Genomic DNA, 22,492 nt, shown 5'->3' with positions numbered 1-22,492 from the left:
CAAGACACAGCACATCCACAGCAAGGCAGCTTCATTAAATCAGTAACCCCCCCTCTTTCCATCCCCTCATGCTGAAAAAGAGAAGACAGGGACAAACCCTTTGGGCTGCATCTCAATTTATTTCTCATACTCCCTCACCCACCATCTCCCCATCCATTCCCCCTCATACATCATAACTTCACCCATACACAACCATTCTCCATTCACCCCTATCTTCTGTCCTCTTCCGTCCTTCCTCAACAGACATTTCCCTCTTTCCCAATGCCCCTTTTACCCCATCCATCTATCTCATCCTAGGTTGACCCCTCATGTTCATTCCTTCCACCTCTGCCTCACACCTCTTTTACTAGTTTTTCCTCACTCATTCTTTCCATGTGTACAAACCATCCCAATACTCTTTCATCAACCTTGTCTCCCAACTCCCGTTCCACCCCCGTTCTCCTCCTCACCTCCTCATTTCTCACTCTATCCAGCCTAGTGACCCCTATCATACTTCTCAGGCACCTCATCTCAAACACATTCAAACTCTTCCTCTCTTATGTTCCATGTTTCTGCCCCATACAGTGCTGTCAGCAAAATCACTCCTTCATACAGTACTTGAGTTGTACAAGGTGACAAAAAATGGGACGGGGATAGGACTAGGCATCCTTCCTGTAGCCCCAAAGGGGCCATTCCTAATAAAAGTAAAATAATAATAATGATAATAATGATAATAGTAATAATAAAAAAATGCACCACGAAAAAATGTCACTCTGGAAAATTATGTCCATCAGAAAGTAATGCTAACCTAAGTGAAAGTTATACAAGTAAATATCTGAAAAATTATAAAAGTATTTGGTTAACCTTGTCAGTCATATTATTTATTTCCTAGGGATTATTAATGGATACCTGCAAGTGGTGGTCCTGCAAGATGGACATCAGATAAAATCATCTCCCTACTACCCATCTTCAAAACCCATCAACACCTTCACCTCCATCCAGAGATGCACCCCCTGAAAGGATAATATTCATTTCTGGACCACGCTAAAGATTTCCATCAATTTCATCTGTATTTCTTCCTACTTCTCACATAAGGAGAGCTATCAACAGACAAATGCTCCCCTCCTTCTATTACAAACTGGTGACACAGAAACTGTCCCACACTAAAACAGCACAGTTGTCCAAAGCTCTTTCCTAGAGCAATCTACGAGTGGCCATTGCCAATCAGTGTGGGGCTGCAGGTTTCAAGTCAGTAAAATTCAAGATAATTATTATCATGTGCTATGGTATGCTGAGCATGAATTTGTGCATTTTTTTATGCACAATTAAAAAGCTGTTCACACTCAAGCAATGCAAATATTTATAGTCATTACTGCAAGCACTGTTTAATTCTCATTTCATTTCCAACTGAGCAAAGGGTACTGTACACGTCTCATACTACAAACTTTCAAAATTTATGCAAAACAAGAACTCTTTACAATTAAACAATTATCACGTTTTGCACATACAAACACCATATGTCCAGAGAAGACATTGATCAAACACATGAAGTTAAAATATTTCTTTTCATAATAGGAGTTGCTAAAAAAAATTCAAACTGCTTTGAGCCGCTTAAGCTGTGGTTCTAGTACTTCTACGGAAATATTTCCACTATCTTTATTAACGTTTCCACACAATTCATTCTTCTCTTCTTCACTGCCACTTCCCACACTCTTTTCCCAATGTTCATTTTTACCTTGTGATACTTCTAAGTCATATGTACCGTCAACCTGTGTAATAGCCAAACCATTTTCATCTGTGGTTGAACTAACTCCATTCCCATTTTCACTGTGATATCCATTCTCAACTGGAATTTCTATTATGTCATCATCCTCATCACCATCTTCTATGTCATCATCATCATCATCCTCATCTTCTTCATCTTCTTCATCTTCATCGTCATCATCCACATCACCCTCATGCCTATAATCATAATAGCCCTCTGATTCTGTAAAAAGGAAAAAAATATTAATCAACACATTATCCATTTCTAAATCTACACAACATGAAAGATCAAATAACTAACACAAGCACTTTTAAACAACAGCTATGAGGAGAAAACACTCCCAAGGCACATAGGTCACAATCAGGTCACCACTCAGTCAGGATCAACGCAGAATCTGCAAGGTCATAGACACTACTGATCAAGATGTCACTGATGATCCAGTACACCTAATTTATTATAGTGACCAATACTAACACAGTGCAAATATATATATGAAATTTCTTCCTCAAGTGACTTATGGACCAACCTAGGGGTTGTTCCTGATACCTTACATGTCTCCTGAAGGAGAGAATTTAAGTAATTGTGTACTGATATATTTGATAAATGCAATACAAATGGTCACACCTCATGAAACATGAATAGATTTTTAAGTCAAATCTTAGTCAATGAAAATATCAAAGCAAAACAAACCTTCATTATCACCATGATCAATGTTGACAGACACTCTCTGCCGTAATGTGAAAGCATCAGTTAGAGTCTCCAAAGTTTCAAGAGCATGACTGAATTCAGTCATAGGAAGCTGGCTCGTCACTCGCAAAAGACGCAGTAAGATTCCATGGGCAAGATGTTGTTTTTCACTCAGTCCAAGTTCTATTACATAACAAAATTTAAAAAGTCAATTCAGGTAAGATAAAAAGATGTATTACCTATGAAAATAGTAAAATATTCCAGTATTTGTTTTCAAGAGTATCTGAAAAGAAATCATTTCTTTCTTTGTTTGAAAACAGAACCTATTAATTCAATATAATCCTACAAACCTGTGTCAAAAGTTGGCATCTGTGTTGCATCTAACATTGGTTCAGAGTGTTTACTTCGTTTCTTCTTCATCTCTTTTTTGCTGGTGATTGTTCCAGTTGATGAGCGTGTTACTGTACCCTGGGAAGGTACCTTAGGAATAAAATAAAATTCATATATAGTATATACCCTGTGGTGAGGGCAAAAGAATACTGCCACCAAGTATTTCCACTTGGATCGTAAGAGGCGAGAAGAAAGGGATGGGGATTGGGACCAGGCATCCTTCTCCCTGTAGCCCCACAGGGGACATTCCTAAAAAAAGTAAAGGCATAAGAGGGTCTGGGAGTCTTCCAACCAGCACCCTAAGGTTTGGGTCTTTTAATGTGCGTGGATGTGGTATAGATGAGATTAAAAGGGAAGAGATAGGTAGTATGTTTGTGAGAAGAAAGATGGATGTGTTGGCTTTGAGTGAAACTAAGTTGAGAGGGAAGGGCAAGTGTAAGTTTGGGAGTGTAAGTGGGAGGTTATCAGGAGTGAAGAGAGGGCAAGGGAGAGAAGGGGTGGCTATACTAGTAAGTGAAGAGATAGGTAAATGTGTAGTGGAGTAGAAGGTTTCCTCAACGATAATGTGGATGAAGGTGAAACTGGGAAAGGAGATGTGGGTTTTTGTAAGTGCATATGGGCCTGGTAGTGAGAAGAGTGTAGAAGAAAGGGAGGCTTTTTGGATAGATTTAAATGAGTGCATAGAGGGATTAGGGAGAAATGTCAGTGTAATAGTACTGGGAGACCTTAATGCTAGGGTAGGAAATGAACCAATTGACGGAGAGGTTGGGAAATGTGGAGTTCCAGGAAAGAATCGTAGTGGAGAGTTGATAGTGGAGATGTGTCTAGAGAGTTGATGATAGCAAATACAGTGTTTCAGAAGAAAGTCAAGCATAAGTACACATAGGAGAGGGTGGTGGATAGATCATTAACCACTTCCATATGGTGACACCTACGTAGGCATCATGAGGAGCAAGTGGGTACACGAGGCTGCCATATCGGCGTCTTGATTATATTTATTGTAGTTGTACCTGCGTGACCCCCATACTCTGTAAACTGGCTTCATCATATTTTCTATGGTTATCAAAATTCACGGGTGAAAGAGAGAACAATCGATACAGCGGTGACTTTATTTTCATATAATGCGAGTATTATGACGCAACATCGTACGTCTGGCAGCTAATGCTGCCCGCAAGATTTTGGCCCGGAGTGAAGTGGTTAATGGACTATGTAGTGGTGGATAGGAGTATAATAGGAAGAGTTAAGGATGTACATGTGCTAAGGGGAGAGGGTGGGGGAATATCAGATCATTTTTTGGTGGAAGGCAAGTTGAGAGTGGAGGATAGATGGAGAATGAGGAAAAGGACAAAAGGTAGGGAGGTGCTTAGAGTGAACTCTTTAAATGAAAAGGAAAAAGAGAAGGAGTACAAGAAGAAGCTGAGAGAGGAGTGGGAGGGAGTGAAGGATAGAGTAGAGCTAGGAGTGGAGGAGGAATGGGGATGGTTCAAGGAGGGAGTCATAAAGTGTGCAAAGATGGTGTGTGAAACAAGAAGGACAGGAGGAAATAGAAGGAAGGGTAGTGAATGGTGGTATGAGGAAACAAAGAAGGTTGTAGAAGAGAAGAAGCGAGCTTTCACAGATTGGTTACAAAATAGGATGAGAGAGTCATATGAGAGGTACAAAGAAAAGAGAAGTAAAGCACAAGGTAAAGGAGGCAAAGAGGAGAGCAGATGTGAAATGGGGTAAGAGTATGACAGAAAATTTTGAAAGGAATAAAAAGATGTTTTGGAAAGAAATTAAGAGAGGAAGAGGAGGCGAATCAAGTAGAGAAGAAAAGGTAAAAGGTGCAGATGGAGAGATGATAATGGAAGAGAAGGCAGTAAGGGGAAGATGGGCAAAATATTTTAGGGAGTTGCTAAATGTGAAGGAGGATAGGGAGGGAAAGGTAGTTGCAGTGGGAAATGCTAAGAAAATGACCGTGATGAGTGAGGAAAATGGAGGAGAAATAAGGAAGGATTAAGTGAAGGCAGTTGTTAAGATGATGAAAGCAGGTAAGGCACCTGGTCTGGATGGATGCCATGCAAAATGTCTAAAAAAAAAGGAATTACAGTGATGGTGGACTGGCTGGTGAGGTTATTTAATGTTTGGTGGAGAGAGGGTAGAGTGCCGGACGACTGGAGGAGTGCCTGTATAGTTCCACTTTACAAGGAAAAAGGGGACAAGTGCGAGTGTAGTAGTTTCAGAGGGATTAGCTTGTTAAGTGTAGTTGGGAAGGCTTATGGGAGGATCTTGATTGAGAGGATTAGGAGAGGAACAGAGGGAGTAATTGGTGAGGAACAGTGTGGATTTAGGATGGGTAGAGGTTGTGTAGATCAGATTTTTGTGGTAAGACAGATATGTGAGAAAGCTATAGGAAAGGGGAAGGACGTTTTTTGGCTTTTATGGATCTGGAAAAGGCTTATGATAGGGTAGACAGGAAGGCACTGTGGGAGGTTTTGCGGATATATGGGATAGGAGGAAAGCCTCTAGGAGCTGTCAATAGTTTTTATGAGAGTAGTACAACATGTGTCAGGGTAAGAAATGGAGAGAGTGAGTGGTTCGAGGTAAAGGTGGGACTTTGTCAGGGATGCGTTATGTCACCCTGGCTGTTCAACTTGTACATGGATGGGGTGGTGCAAGAGGTAAATGCAAGGGTGGTGGGTCAGGGATTGGAGATGGTTAAAGAAAATGGAGAAAAGTGGGAGGTGAGCCAGCTGTTGTTTGCGGACGACACTGCGCTTGTGGCAGGATCGGAGGAGGGATTGAGGAAGTTGGTGTCAGAGTTTGGGAGTTTGTGTGAAAGAAGAAAGCTGAAGTTAAATGTGGGTAAAAGTAAGGTGATGAGATGTACAAGGGGTGAAAGTGGCAGCAGACTGGAAGTGAGCATTAAGGGAGAGTGACTGGAGGAAATGGATAGTTTTAGATACTTGGGTGCAAATGTGGCAGGAAAAGGTGGAGTGGAGGTGGAGGTAGAATGTAGATTGAGAAGTGAGTAAATGCCTTGGTGGATTAAAAAGTGTAATGAGGAATAGACATTTGGGAATGGATGTTAGGAGACTGTATGAAGGAGTGATTATGCTAACAGCACTATATGGAGCAGAAACATGGAACATAAGAGAGAAAGAGAGAAGGAGTTTGAATGTGTTTGAGATGAGGTGTCTGAGAAGTATGATGGGGGTTACTAGGCTAGATAGAGTGAGAAATGAGGTGAGGAGGAGAACAGGGGTGGAAAGGGAGTTGGGAGATAGGGTTGATGAAAGAGTATTAGGATGGTTTGGACACATGGAAAGAGTGAAGAAAGACTAGTAAAAGAGGTATGGAAGGCAGATGTGGAGGGAGTGGACATGAGGGGACGTCCTAGGATGAGATGGATGGATGGAGTGAAGCGGGCTTTGGGGAAGAGGAGAATGTTGATGAAGGACAGGAGAGGACAGAAGACAGGGGTGAATGGAGACTGGTTGTATATGGATGATGTTGTGTTGCATGAGGTGGAATGGGTGGGGGGGATGGGGGGGTGAGGTAGTATGTGTGAGCAAAATTTGACGCAGCCCGAAGGGATTTCTCCCCATCTTCTTTTATGCATGGGGGGACGAGAGAGGGGGAGTCGCCGATTTAATGAAGCAGCCTTGCTGTGGATGTGCTGTGACTTGCGACACTGCCTCTGACCCAGGGCAGTGGACAAGATGCAGGGATGACCCGTCGTCTAGGAGGTGCTAAGATAAGAGGGACGGTGGAGGGGAGCGGAGTGTATTTAGGGATAGAATGAGTGGGAATGATTTTATGCCTTTTTCTTTTTGGCTACCTCCCTTGAAAGGGGGAAAAAGCCTTGGTATATGTATGTACAAAATGATTGTTTGTAAGCATAAAATTTATATTTATTTGTTTTTTGTTTTGTTTTACCGTATGTTATTGACAATGGATTCATAAAGTGCAGCACTGCAAAATAGCTTCTAACAATGTAAACATCACCAAATTGTATGCATTGGTAAAGTTAAAGTACAGGTACTTTTTTTTTTTTTTTTTTTTTACTTAATTACAAAATAATAAATACATGATCTGTTTGGAAGCTTCAAATAGGTTTTCATTAACATTATCTTATTGAAAATGCATTCACAAGTAAAATACAGTACTGGGGAATGGCTATTAAAAGTTTAGCCTAGGCCACACCAGGCCTACCTAGCCTACATATAAGCAACTTCAACTTACGTTGTGTCTCCTGAAACCAATTAAAGACATAACCCCTTCGATACAATGATGCCTATGTAGGCGTCATGAGGAGCAAGTGGGTACGCGAGGATGCTGATGTCGGCATCTTGATTATATATACAGTTACTATCCGAGTTACAACCTAGATTGGTTCCGACCAACCAGTCGTAAGTCGGATTGGTCGTAAGTCGGATCCCATTAAAATGGCCGACACGAGGGTTATACTCTGGGATACATGATATCAATCTGTTGTGTTTTTAAATAACTTTTTCTACTGAATACTATTATATACAAGCTGTTTACTGTTTATCAATTATATGTCTTTTATTTCAATTTTTATAATTTTTCTTAGTATATGATATGAAAACTTACAATATGAATAATGCCATTGTTAGACATAGATACGATACAGGCCACAATGCTGACTGGAATATTACTACGATTATCAAATATGAAAACCATACTATGAAACGTAGATGTTTTGAATCTATATCTCTCATTGATAATATAAATCAAAACAATGTATTTTTTACAATAAATAAACCTTTAGCAATGTTAAAAACAAAGTAACGAGCAATTTACGCAAACTGTGTTTACACCAGTTTCATGTTCGTTTCTCCCCGTAAGCTCGGGCTATATAAGGAGTCAGATGTTTGTCCACTGTGTTCACATACATAACAACGTTGAGACTGTACAAATTCAAATCAGGCTATGAATCGATAGCCTTAAAAAAAAAAAATTAAAAAAAATCCACTGTGTTATTTCTGAAGAAGCCCTGCTGGGCAAAGCGTTAAATACATTGGATCCCATACTCTGCGGTTGGCTTCTCTCCTACAGTTGTATACAGAATTGTTTTCAGTTGCTTAGTTGTTAATATGATATGGTAGGTTAAAGAAAGAAAATACTTATTATAAAGTACTCTTATTAGTAAAATCATAATAGGCATCTGCTAGGCATGGTCTTAAATACGTAAATATCCTTCATCCTTAATTAACCCATTGACGACGGGTATCATGTATACATGTCATAGCAGAATTGCCACAGACGACGGGAGCATGTATAGGTGACATGACACTTGCCGACGGGGAAGTCATCCATAGCTGCACGAGTTGTTTTGGTACTAACGCCGGGCAACATGTATTGATGATTTCTCTACCGAAACGACGGGATATCATACATGCATGCCATATTTTTTATTTATTTATTTATTTATTTTTTATCTATTTATTTATTTTATTTATTTATTATTTATTTTTATTATTCGTTCTACTTATTGTTCCCCCCATCCCTCTCCTACTCCACCTCCCCACACGCGAACCTGAAACAGTGGGGAGGGGGGTTTGGAGGGTATGCTCCCCCCCTATCCCATGGGAGGGGGGATTCCCTCCTCTACCCCCGTTTCTCTCCTCCTCCACCTCCCATACACGAACTGGAGCCAATGGGGAGGGGGGGGAGGGGGGTATGATTCCTAACTCCATTTCCCACCCTACCCCCCCCCCCATCCCACTTTCCTTACACCAATTAGTGAAGGGGATATCATGGGAGGGGGGTATGCTTCCTAACTCCATTTCCCCTCCTACCCCCCTACCCCCCAACCGAGGTTACAACAGGAGATCCTAGGCCTCTCTCGCCACTCGCTAGCCTGACATCATGCCACGCAAGCAACTCTCAACCGCTGCCTCAACCCCTGCCTGTTCTGGTGCTGACCCTGGTTCAGCTCAGCCTTCCACTTCTGGTCTTAGAGCCAAGAAGAGGACCCAGCGTCTTTCAACCCCTAGGCCTGACTCTTATGTTGACGACCCGGCAATTGCTACTCGACCTCCTCCTGCCTCAACCTCAACCCCTGCCCGTTCTGGGGCTGACCCTGGCTCAGGTCAGCCTTCCACTTCTGGAGTTAGAGCCAAGAAGAGGACCCGACGACCTTCAACCCCTAGACCTGACTCTGACTCGGAGGTAGACGACCCGGCACCTGTTACTCGTCCTCCTGCTACATCTCAACAACCTGCCACAAATGTAAGTGTGAAAATTTATGTTTGAAATGTAATTATTTTGATTGTAATATAAATGTGTGACAGTTTTCACATACACGTGCGAGATGCATATTTTATGTGATCTATTTTGTATATTTCAGGTCCCAGACTCTGACTTGGAGCTGGATACAGGGGGTGACGATGTCTTGCAGCTTCGGTCGGACAACTCTTCGTCAGAAGAAGAGGAGTGGTCTGACTTGGATTATGTGGACTTCACCCCATCAGACAACGACCCTAACACCTCGCAGGATTCAATCCCATCTGACGTCCCTCTTGCCAATATTCGTCAGGAAATGTTCAAGAGGAATGCTCCCGGGACCCCATCCTTCGTGTGGAAAAAGGCACAAAATATCCCACGGGTGAATGGTTTTTCAGCCTATCCAGGTGTAACACCATCCCTGGATGAGGAATCATCTGCCTGGGATATTTTTAGGACCCTCTTCCCAGACCATCTGTTGGACATCATGGCTGATGAAACCAACAGATATGCTCAGCAGCACCCACCCACCAGTTCCAGCCACATGAAGGATTGGGAGCCCATAACACCAAGGGACATAAGGACGTTTATGGGATTGAAGATGTTGATGGGCATCCACAGGCTCCCAGACCAGCGGGACTACTGGTCGAAAGACGAGTACTTGGGAGTCAACATTTTTAGAAAAAGTATGCCTCGTGATACTTTTAGTAAGATTGCCACCCACCTGCACTTCACCAACAACGAGGAACAACCCGATAATGACAAGCTCTGGAAGCTCCGCCCCGTCATTGATACCTTCACCGAGACGTTCCGTTCAGCCTACGTGCCCAGCAGAGAAATCACAGTTGATGAGTCCATCCTGCGGTACCGAGGGCGTCACCACGCAATTCAGTACAACCCCACCAAGAGGGGCCGCTTTGGCTTCAAAGCCTATAAGCTCTGCGTGAGTGACGGTCCAGCAGCTGGCTACACATGCTCCTTCAAAATATATATGGGGCAGGAGGACAGGGGAGATGTGCCAACCTCCCAGAAAGTTGTCGTCCAACTGATGGAGTGTGCCAGACTGTTGGATAAGGGGTATAATTTGTACTTGGACAACTGGTACAGTTCCCCTTCCCTCTACCACTACCTGCAGTCCAGGAGGACAAACGTGGTGGGCACTGTACGGCTGAACCGTAAATACATGCCACGTGATCTGGAGGCCAATAGGCGGGGTGATATTGACTTCCGATCCAGTAAAACCGGGATGTTGGCACTCCAGTGGAAGGACAAGAGAGTTGTCACCATGCTCTCCACTGTTCACACCAGTGAGACTACAGAAGCCGGCCAGGACAGGAGAGGGAACGTGAAAGTAAAACCGAAGGCAGTGGTGGACTACTGCAACGGTATGAAGGGGGTCGACCTCTCCGACCAGCTGGCAAAGTATTATGCTATCCCCAGGAAGGTAAACAAGTGGTATATCAAGCTTTTCTACCATTTGCTTGATTGCCTCGTAGTGAATACGTACTGTCTGTACAAGCAGCTGGGTGGAACAACATCCCAGAAAAATATGAGGCTTGGCCTGGTGGATAGACTACTGAACTTTGACCGTCGGAGAGGTCGCTCCAGAACCCCCTCGGTCCCTCCATCTGCCAACGGTATGGACACGCGGGTCCATATCCTGGTGGACACACCTGGCCGGAAGTTCCGACGCTGCCATGGCTGCTGGGAGCAGTCAAAGAAGAGGAAGATGGTGAGGTATATGTGCAGGGAGTGTAACCTCAGCTTCTGCCCTGCCTTCTGCTTCAACCACCACCACGGCCTCCAGTAGCACAGGTTGACGTGCAGGTGGGAGGCAGCTAATAGAATAGGATAGATTTTTTTTTTTATAGGTTTAGTGGATAGGGACCTCTCAGATGGAATGAACCTTGACGTGGTTGAGAGGCTGAGTAACCAATATGGTAAAACATATTGGTGAAACCAATACATTCCAAATAGTATATAAAACAATCCATGTATTCAACTAAATAAAGATTTTCTGTTCTCGAGAGAGTGTCGCTATTGAAGAGGATGAGCTAAAGAATAGAAGATGGATTGACAGTTCAGAGGTCTTTGGCGGAGAAGAAGAAGAAGAAGAAGAAGAAAATGATGAGAACCAAAAGCCGAACAGAAAACGGGTGGAAAAATTTGACGTAAAACACTGTCCCAAACGACGGGATGACATCTATAAATGCATAAACAATAAATCAATTTGCTGTAATGTTTACAGGCTTCAGTAAAAGACAAAATAGTATTAGACAATTTCATATTGTAATATATCTAGTACTTGATAATAAATTATATAATATATTATATAATGTATCATTATCATGGCCGATTCTCAAGTAATATGCCTCATAAACTCAACCTTATCAACCTCGAAAGTATTTTATATACAAAGCTGTATCGCCAAAGAAGGCAAACAGACACGAAAGGAAATTATTGTGTGAGGACTATACAATGTCGTCCGCCACTGTAGAGCGCCGGCATGAGCGTTACCGCTCGTTTTCTGTTGCCCGGAATACGGTGCTGCCAAGCCTACACCCGCCCCGTCGTCAATGGGTTAATTTATCAAACTTTTCCACAAATGGCTTAGCTGCATGCGCATCACTGCTAGCAGCCTCACCTTTCGACAACACGTGGTGAACCTGGTAACGCTCTCGAAGGCGACGAAACTACCCAGCACTCGCTATGAATTCATGTGAAGCGTATTCTTCACCTGCACATTCTTTCAACATGCAAAATTAACTTGTAGCCTTACTTTGCACTGTTTGCAACATCTGTTTCACATTTCTTTGCCTATTATCTTCCAACCACATGTATAGCAACTTTTCCATCTCTGCCATAAATGTTGTGCGCTATGCCGGGCTGCTACAACTATCTTACGCGCTGTGCTGCCAGACATATACAGTAAACTCATAATAGACATTTGCTAGATGTGGTCGTAAGTACGGGTGGTCGTAAATCACGTGCGTCGTAACTCGGATAGTGACTGTATTGTAGTTGTACCTGCGTGACCCCCATACTCTGTAAACTGGCTTCATCATATTTTCTATGGTTATCAAAATTCATGGGTGAAAGAGAACGAGCAATACAGCTGTAACTTTATTTTTTATAATGCGAGTATTATGACACAACATCGCACGTCTGGCAGCTAATGCTGCCCGCGAGATTTTGGCCCATATTGAAGGGGTTAAGGTGAGGTGTACCTGCATATATATATATATATATATATGACTTTTAACTTGGCTACCTCCCTGGTAAGGGGAAAGAAGCCCTTGCTATGTATATATATATATATGTGTATATATATATATATATATATATATATATATATATATATATATATAAATAAATATATATGTGTGTATATATATATGTGTATATATATATATATATATATATATATATATATATATATATATATACATACATATATACATACATACATATACCAAAGGCTTTTTCCCCCTTACAAGGGAGGTAACCAAAAAGGCATAAAAACCATCCCCACCCATTCCATCCCTAATACACTCCACTCCACTCCCCTCCACCCTCTACCCTCCCTCTTCTCTTGGCACCTCCTGGATGACAGGTCATCCCTGCATCTTGTCCACTGCCCTGGGTCAGAAGCAGTGTCGCAAGACACAGCACATCCAGTGAGGCCGCTTCATTAAATCGGCGACCCCCCCCTCTCCATCCCCTCATGCAGAAAAGGAGAAGACGGGGACAAATCCTTTCTGGCTGCATCAATTTTTTCTCACACATACTACCTCACCCCCCATCCATTCCATCTCATGCATCACACATCATCCATATACTACCATTTTCCATTCACCCATCTTGTCCTCTCCCATCCTTCCTCAACAGACACACATATATATATATATATATATATATATATATATATATATATATATATATATATATATAATAGATATATATATATATACACACATACATATACCAATGCTTTTTCCCCCTTACCAGGGAGGTAGCCAAAAAGAAAAAGGCATAAAATCACTCCCACCCATTCCATCCCTGAATACACTCCACCCCTCCACCCTCCCTCTTATCTTAGCACCTCCCGGTGCTAAGAGATATATATATATATATATATAGATATATATTTTTATTTTTATATATATATTTTTTTATATATATATATATATATATATATATATATATATATATATGTATGTTTTGGAAGTAGGCCGTTAATAATGCATGCGTTGTTAAAGTCAACAGCTGAGATAGCATTATTCTGTTTATAGAATATCTTTCCTATGTTACGCACTAATGTGCGGTCGTCTGGATGCAGATTTCTGAGTAGAGTACTGAAGTCCATGGTGTTTTCCTCTAGACATTTTTCGGCTCTAATAAGCCATCTTCAGGAGGTGTTGTCTGGTTGAATTGTTGACAGAGGAAAACACCATGGACTTCAGTACTCTACTCAGAAATCTGCATCCAGACGACCGCACAATAGTGCGTAACATAGAAAAGATATTCTATAAACAGAATAATGCTATCTCAGCTGCTGACTTTAACAACGCATGCATATATATATATATATATATATATATATATATATATATATATATATATATATATATAAATATATATATATATATATATATATATATATTCATTTTCACTTGTTCATCTTGGAGGATTTTGGTTCAACAGGGGGGATTTTGGTGTATCCTGTTATTCTATAAATTTGTCAATTACTTGTGTTTGTTTTGCTGACTTCTGGGAACCATGCTGTGGAGGCATAGTCAAGGGTGGTTCTTATGAATTGCTTAATGATGGTTATTAGAAAATTTTCTGTTATCCAACGTCCATGCTAGTGATGGATTTTAGTAAATTTGTTTTCTCATTAATTTTTACTGTCAGGTCTTTGATATGAGGGCTGATCACATGGTTAACAAATGTGAGGTCAAGAATTTTTGGATAATAATAAAAATTAATATTACATGAAAATAAAAGAACAATACACACCATAGTATTGACTGTGCTTGACACAACATTGGGTATCCTTGGTAGATTGGCTCGTGACACTACCACACCTTTAGCAAATGGCAATCTCACAGCAGTTATAGATTTTTCTGGCATCCTATGAATGGGAACTTTCGGAGCAATTGGTCTTTCACCAATCCGCACTGGAACTTGGCCCATTCTGAAGGGTACATATTTCTCTATTGGCTTGACTACAGCTGCAGTTCCCTTTTCGGGCATACGAACAAGATTTCTATCTTGAAGAGACTTGGGCTGCACCTTAAAAGTATTGATACGTTCTTGTGGTTTAGGTGCAATAAAGGGTGGCCTTGGCACTGGTTGCTTTTCTGGAGATTTTCTGTTAAAACAAAGATTCAGTTAATGTTATAGTGTGATACAAACTTTTTGTGGAGCTATAGTTATAATAACAACCCATATAAGGATGCTCCTATACCTAACCAGGTATTACTATGAGATAGTATGTTGCTCAGAAACTGAAAAAAGTTATATTTTAAGCCAATGCAGGGATACCCAATCCTCCACCAGGACCAAATCTTCTTGCAATTTATTTGGTAGTGTTTCCTCAGAATTACCTAAACACATTTTTGTCAATGACAATGATAGTGAACAACTGATAAGAATATTGTGTATGTACTATACTTTAGTTCTGAAGAAGCACAGTAGTAAATAAATATATACAAGTTCTGTTAGAAAAGTATAATTTTTTTTTTTTCAAAAACTTGATGGATTTGAATCAAGCACGCTTGCATGAGCCGACCTTGAATCTTCGTGCACATGCGTGAATTTTTTACTGCCAGTCGATAGCGTCAGTTGCTGGCAAGCAGCATTTGCATGAGGTAATGTGTAGTGCTCTCGGTGGTTTTTCATTGCAAGGAAAATGACTGGGACTTAGTTTCCGGGTCGTACCTGTATACTCAGGGCCCATCACCAGTGATTATGATATTCATGAAGTCGGGGTCACTGTTTGTGGAGTCCAGCATGTCCTGTGAGACTTCAACACAAAGTTGCTTTTGATCTGCTGTCAGCAGATTCAGCATGAGTTTCACCACCACTCTCTTCATGGCCAAATTTTCACCTTCATGAATACCATAATCACTGGTGACGAGTCCTGGGTGTACAGGTACGACCCAGAAACCAAATCCCAGTCGTCATCTTCCTTGCAATGAGAAACCGCCAAGAGCACTACACATTACCTCATGCAAATGCTGCTTGCCAGCAAATGACACTATCAACAGGCAGGAAAAAATTCATGCATGCGCACAAAGGTTCAAGGTCGGCTCATGCAAGCGCACTTGATTCAAATCCAACTGGTTTTTAAAAAGAATAAATAAAGTTGGATACTTTTCTAACAGACCTCGTATACCTGTACAGTTCACTAAATTAAATGTATGTTATGTATAATAAGAGTATAGTGCAACCACAATACAACACTGTTCATACTTCAGAAATGTCAATAAAGGTCTCCTATATGCTTGCAATATGTCTTACTACTGTCTGCACACGTTATATTTGATACTACTTAAATTTCTAGGAAGATAATGAAAAATTGATTAACTGTACCTCATCAAGGCTTCAGTCCCTATTATGAAACAGCCTTGCTATGGATGTTCTGTGTCTTGCTGCATTGCCTCTGACCCAGGGTGATGGGAGAGATGTAAGGATAACCTGTCATCCAGGAGGAGCCAAGTTGGGAGGGAGGGAGGGAGGGAGGGGTGGTGAATGGAGGTGGAATGAGTGGAGATGAAATGGGTGGGAGTGGAATTATGTTTTTTGACTTTGGCTACCTCCCTTGTAAATATGAAGCCCTTGGTATATGTATGTACAAAGAGATCACTGTATCTTCAACTATATCAGATATCCATAAAACTGTATAAATGATTTTAACATCTCTTCTGCAAATATAAGTGTGCTGGTGGTGTAATCAGAAGTATGGTGGTCTCAAATTCACTTTGTTGTGGGTTCTGATCCTGCACTTCTCTCTGATTCCTATCGATGATCTACCTGCCCCAATAGTCCACACACAGGGAAAAGGTTATGGATTCAACTGTAGCTACACATATCCTGGCATAGGCTCCTCACCACTACCTCTGTAAACAAGATGCCTGTCTACCACTGACCTGAGTTCCTGCTGCTCCTTGGCATCACGAGGACTACCCACCACCACCATCTCATTAGGAGAGACTTGGGACTTCTTTATTTTCATTGTGATTTTTTCATGACCACTAGCTCCACCACCAGGTGGGGAAATTTGGGGTGAGGCAGACGGGTGTGGCCGCACAATGGGAGTGATAGTGACACTCTCTGATACTTGGCGTGCTTGAGCCGGCATCTGAACAATAAAGAACAAATCACATTAAAATCAGACCAATGGATAAAAGAATAGAAAGGGGATATCAGTACTTAAGAGGAATGTGATAGGAGTGATGTATGAACTGAAGAAACATTAAATGAACAATATGACAAGAAGAGATACAATTAGAAATATAAGAATAATAGAAGGCATTAGAGTACTACTAGGCAGGAAAAAAATTATACATAAACAGATACATACACATACATATACCAAGGCTTTTTCCCCCTTTCAAGGGAGGTAGCCAAAAAGGGAAAGGCATAAAAACACTCCCACCCATTTCATCCCTAAATACACTCCACACCCCTCCCACCCTCCCTCTCATCTGAGCACCTCCTGGATGACGGGTCATCCCTGCACTTTGCCCACCGCCCTGGGTCAGAAGCAGTGTCGCAAGACACAGCACATCCACAGCAAGGCCGCTTCATTTAATCGGCGACCCCCCCTCTCCGTCCCCCCTTGCATATAAGGAGAGGACGCGGAGAAATCCCTTCGGGCTGCGTCAAAATTTACTCACACATACTACCCCACCCCCCAGCCCATTCCTCCTCATGCAATCACAACATCATCCATATATAACCCTTCTCCACTCACCTCTGTCTTCCGTCCTCTCCCTTCCTTCCTCAACAGACATTCCCCTCTTCCCCAAAGCCCCCTTCACCCCATCCATCCACCTCATCCTAGGACATCCCCTCATGTTCACTCCCTCCACATCTGCCTTCCATACCTCTTTTACTAGTCTTTCTTCACTCATTCTTTCCATGTGTCCAAACCATCCTAATATTCTTTCATCAACCCTATCTCCCAGCTCCTTTTTCACCCCTGTTCTCCTCCTCACCTCCTCATTTCTCACTCTATCCAGCCTAGTAACCCCCACCATACTTCTCAGACACCTCATCTCAAACACATTCAAACTCCTTCTCTCTTCTTCTCTTATGTTCCACGTATAATGTATGTATAATTCATACCTCCCTTATATGAGTAAAAAAGCCCTTGGTATATATATATATATATATATATATATATATGTATATATATATATATACATATATATATTTCTTGATTTGTGTGTGTTTAGAATATGTGATTTTGGAATAACACAAGATAAAAAAAACCTTGTCATTTTTTCATAGTACACAGATTATTTAGAATAACAAGATGTAAAAAAAAATCAAGTTGCATGGCTGGTTTAATTCCATGATGCAGCCACCAGATGTCACCAGGTGTTCCCCATGTTTATTACCAACATGCCCAACATGCTGTCCCTTCACACAGTGCTTCAAGCTCATTGTTACCTGCGCACCACTAGTGTTACTGTCTCTCTCCGCTCTCCTCTCTCAGTGCCTTACTGTAGTTTTTACCATGGCTTCCAGGTGCCTTTTGACTTCCGTATCAAGTGGCAGTACACAGAAGAGATCTAGGAAGACCTTGACCCTAGAGCAAAAGCTAGAAGTCTTGGGAGAAAATTGATAAGGGGCAGAAAACTTCAGAGATTGTGAATGCATTGAAGTTGAATGAGAGCACAGTTAGGAGTAACGCTGATAGAATTTGTGCCAGTGCTAAAGCAGGAACTCCACTGAATGGTTGTAAATCTCCATATGCTCGTCCTGTGCAGATACAGTGTATGGAGAAAATGAGGCAACCAATGAAAATCACTGAAGAAATTATCTAGATATGGAGAGAAGCACTGCAGTTACCAGAGGAGTGACGAGCAAAACAGCCTGCTATACATTAAAAAAAAAAAATCTATAACATCATTCTTGCATGATAGTGAGACAGAGGCAGAGTCAGAAGCACGATGGTCCAGTGAGCATGAGGCACAGGCAGAGTCAGAGACAGAACTACCCACTGACTGAAATAATATGAAGCTATGTAATGGTACTGCTTAATATAAACATGTACTGTATAAGTAAGCAATAGTAAAACTCAACTTTTTTTATAAGTCTGTCTGATATCCCACAACTCATATTCTTCAACTTAATGTTAGCTGAATGCAATACTCCAGACTTGGTATGTACTGTACAGTTTAGTTCAGTAATCATTTTCACTTCATGCAATTTTTACATTACACGATCCCTTCAGAAATGTATTCCTCACATAAATCAAGAAATCCTGTATATGTATATATATTATATATATATATATATTATACATATGTGTATATATATATATATATATATATATATATTAAAAAAATATGGGAGCAGATTCTCTTGTATACAAGTAGTACTGAAATCAACAGCATTCTGGCAGTTGATAATCTTATTAATATTTTCTAGGTTTTAAACAAGGATCCAGTCATTCGGGGGTAAGGAAGGACAAGTTCACAAAAAACAGCCATTTAATATTTTACTCAATGTTTCGTCTGCATCTTCACGAAAAATCTAGAAAATATAGAAATACAAACATAAAAGTATGAACACAAAATTGAAAGTGGTTATAATGATACAACATAACAGGGAATTACTTACTATACTTTCTTCCTGTATAGTAAAATTCTGTTATGTTATAACGCTAACAGCTTTAAATTTTGTGTTCATACTTGTATGTCTGTATGCCTGTATTTTCTTGATTTTTCCTGAAAATGTCTCTAATTATATTACATTATATATATATATATATATATATATATATATATATATATATATATAAATATATATATATAAATATATATATATATATAGATATATATAAATATATATATATATATATAGATATATATAAATATATATATATATATATATAGATATATATAAATATATATATATATATAATTTTTTTTTTTTTTTTTTTTTTAATACTTTACCTAGTTACATCTTACGGGAAGGGGAGCTATGCTCATGGTGTCTTGCCTTTGTATATCGCAGTGTCTAGTTTGCTCTTAAATTCATGTATGGTTTTTGCCCACACTAATGTTTCATCCAGTTTATTCCAAGTGTCCACCACTCAGTGTGGAAAACTGTTGTTCTTCAGATCTCTTCTATAACTATCTTTTTTAAGTTTCTTTCCATGTCCTCTTGTGTTTCTTGTCCCAATTTAGTAGGTCTTCTCTATCAAGTATTTCCATGCCTTTTATGATTCTATAGAGGGTCAGTAGATCACTTCTCTTCTTTATTGCAAAGTCGGTATCTTCAATTTAGCCAAGCTCTCTTCATATGACAAGTTTGAAAGTGCTGGAGCCATTTTCGTGGTTGCTCTCTGGCTTCTTTCAATTTTCTTTGCATTCTTTTTGGTACTGGGTGACCATAATGTCGCAACAAACTGTGTAGGCCTTATTAATGTGACTAATATTTTTTAAATAATTTTCTTCATCCAAATAGATAAACACCACTTTTATTAATCTTAGCAAGTTATAGGATTCTCCGACAATTTTGTTTATTTGTTTATCAGAGGTCAAGTTGTTTAAGATAATTACTCCCAGGTCTTTTTCTGATCCCATTTTCTTTACCTTAGTTCCAATTTATATTGCCCAATTTATTAAAGTGGGATAAAAAAAAAACAAGAGGACATGAAAAGAAATTTAAAAAGTATTTTTAAAGAAGAGATCTGAATAAGAATTTTTCTACACACAGTGGTGGATGTCTGGAACAAATTGGACAAGGCAACAGTGTCACCAAAAACCATACAACAATTTAAGAACAAACTAGATGCTGAAAGATACAAGCATAGCTCCCTTCCCATATAATACGACTAGGTACTACACACAGACAAAAACAGGAAAAGGTGTACATTAAGAGCTGGTATAACAAAAAATGTAATGAGGCAAAAGATAGAGACAAAGCTTGGAAAAGATGGAAAAAAGAAAAATACATGAAAGTGGCAAATATATATCAAAGAAATGAATATGTAAAAATATGCAGGGAAGAAAAAAGAAACTATGAAAAAGACATAATAACCAAATGTGAAGATCAACCTAAATTATTCTACAGATATGTAAATGGTAAACTAAAAAATAAACAGGAAATAGTGAACCTACATCAAGGGAATATAGAATATATAGAAGATATAGAAATGGCTGAAATTATGAACAAACATTTCAAATCTGTATTCACAAAAGAAAATATTCACAATTGGAATGAAGGAAGGGGAGAAAGATCCCCTGCAAAGAAATAAATAATTGACACAGAAATAAGGAACCAAATATTGAACCGTGATGTCAGAAAATCACATGGCCCAGACAGAATTGCAAACTGGATACTAAAAGAATGTATAGATGAACTAATGGATACAATATATAAGATAATAGATTGCTCACTCAAAGAAGGGAAGGTACAAGACTGGAAAAATGCCAATATCATGCCAATATATAACGGGGGAGACAAGGAGGACCCAACAAACTACAGACAGGTCTCCCTTACAATAGCTAAAATTTGTGAAAAAGTTATCAAAAATAGATGGACTTAACATCTGGAGAACAATATACTAAATCCAAAACAGTTCAGTTTTAGACAGGGAAGATCATGTGCCACAAATTTGATGTTTCTATTCAAGGTTAATAGATATAATGCAAGAATGGGACGGATGGGCAGACTGTGCTTTCCTGGACTTACAAAAGGCATCTGATAAAGTACCATGCAAAAAACTATTATGGAAACTTAAAATAACAGGTGTACATAGAAAACTATGAAAATGGATGGAGGATTTCTTGCATAGGCACAAAATGAGAGTGGTGCTCTACTTGGAAAGAAATGATAAGTAGAGTCACAAAGGGTTCAGTATTAGCTCCAATAATGTTTGCTATATATGTAAATGACATGAAGGTGTAGAATGTTATATGAACTTTTTTGTAGACAACACAAAATTACTAAAGAAAGTAAGTATGGAAAAAGATTGTGAATCACTACACTCTGTAATGATTCACATAATGCCTGGGAATGGAGTCAAAAGTGGGAAGTGAACTTTAACATTAAGAAATATAGTACAATGGAATTTGGAAGTAAAAAATATATATATCAAGACAATATAAAATTGGTGCAGAGTAAAGAAAGTTAGTTCTGAAAAGGACCTGTGAATAATTATCACCAAAGACATGTCCCCAGACAAGCAGATAAACAAAATAGTCGGAGAAACCTAGAATTTTCTAAGATCAATAAAGGTGGCTTTTAATTACTTGGATGAGGTAATGGTTAAAAAAAAAAAAAAAAAAAAAAAATACTAGTCACACTGATAAGACCCAGACTGGAGTATGCTACGACACTATGGGCACCCAGTACAAAAAAGAATCCAAAGAGCAAAGACAAAGATGGCTACAACACTTTCAAAATTGCCATATGAACAAAGATTGTCTAAACTGTAACTACCAACCCTGGAACAATGAAGAGCATTTACAGAATCATGAAAGGCATAGAAGTCCTTGACTGAGATTTATTAAAGTGGGATAGAAAAAAAAAAAAAAGTTATTGAAGACATCTGATTAAAAAATAAAATCAATAAAAAAAATACACAAGAGTGGTGGATGTTTGGAACAAATTGGATGAAACAGTATGAGCAAACACCATACAAGAATTTAAGAACAAACTAGATGTTGCAAGACACAAAGACGGGCACTACGAGCATATTCCCATTCATATATAATACAACTAGGTAAATACAATATATATATATATATATATATATATAATATATATATATATATATATAATATATATATATATATATATACATATACATGTATATTATGTGTATAAATGGGCAGAAGATTTTCTCTTAAACAAGTAGAGTTAAATGTGATTGCTAGTTCTGCTTTTTGTATTCTCTTTAAGATATTCTCTTTGTGCCTTAAGGTGGTCTTACTGTATTGAGATCTGATATGATTTCTCCATAGGTCATCTGTGCTGCAAGATTGTAATTTCAAGTTTCTTGACTCTTCTTCAATGGCTTGGTATAGTGGCTATCTCTATGTTAGAGTTAATACTGAACTGAAAATGTCAGATGGATGGTAAGGGCTGGACTAACTGTGTTGTGTACTCATTCTTGGTATTGTTTGGTTCGTCCGATCGAGTGATCTCTCCCTGTGTTCGTGTTGGTTTTGCCCAATAACATAGTTCCTCCTC

The 22,492-nt window shown here is 39.5% G+C and overlaps 1 protein-coding gene across 5 annotated transcripts in view; it reads right to left on the bottom strand.

Moving 5' to 3' along the window:
* The window catches only part of LOC143035181 (uncharacterized), a 115,402-nt gene that overhangs the window by 720 nt on the left and 92,190 nt on the right, over nt 1–22,492 (bottom strand). For all 5 annotated transcript variants that reach the window (XM_076201852.1, XM_076201853.1, XM_076201854.1 and 2 more), the window contains 5 exons: nt 16,207–16,418; nt 14,072–14,426; nt 2,782–2,911; nt 2,435–2,614; nt 1–1,966 (listed from right to left, as the gene is read on the bottom strand). The exon at nt 1–1,966 is cut by the window's left edge. In XM_076201852.1, the coding sequence (XP_076057967.1) occupies nt 1,572–1,966; nt 2,435–2,614; nt 2,782–2,911; nt 14,072–14,426; nt 16,207–16,418 (1,272 nt within the window). In that variant the 3' untranslated portion in view covers nt 1–1,571. The remainder of the gene's footprint in view (nt 1,967–2,434; nt 2,615–2,781; nt 2,912–14,071; nt 14,427–16,206; nt 16,419–22,492) is intronic.

Source organism: Oratosquilla oratoria, chromosome 18 (genome assembly GCF_046742065.1).
Source record: "Oratosquilla oratoria isolate Oo_2021 chromosome 18, ASM4674206v1, whole genome shotgun sequence".
In the NCBI taxonomy this organism is placed as follows: Eukaryota; Metazoa; Arthropoda; class Malacostraca; order Stomatopoda; family Squillidae; genus Oratosquilla; species Oratosquilla oratoria.
The sequence above is the reverse complement of the archived record's forward strand: the minus strand, read 5'-3'. Positions and strand labels throughout refer to the sequence as shown.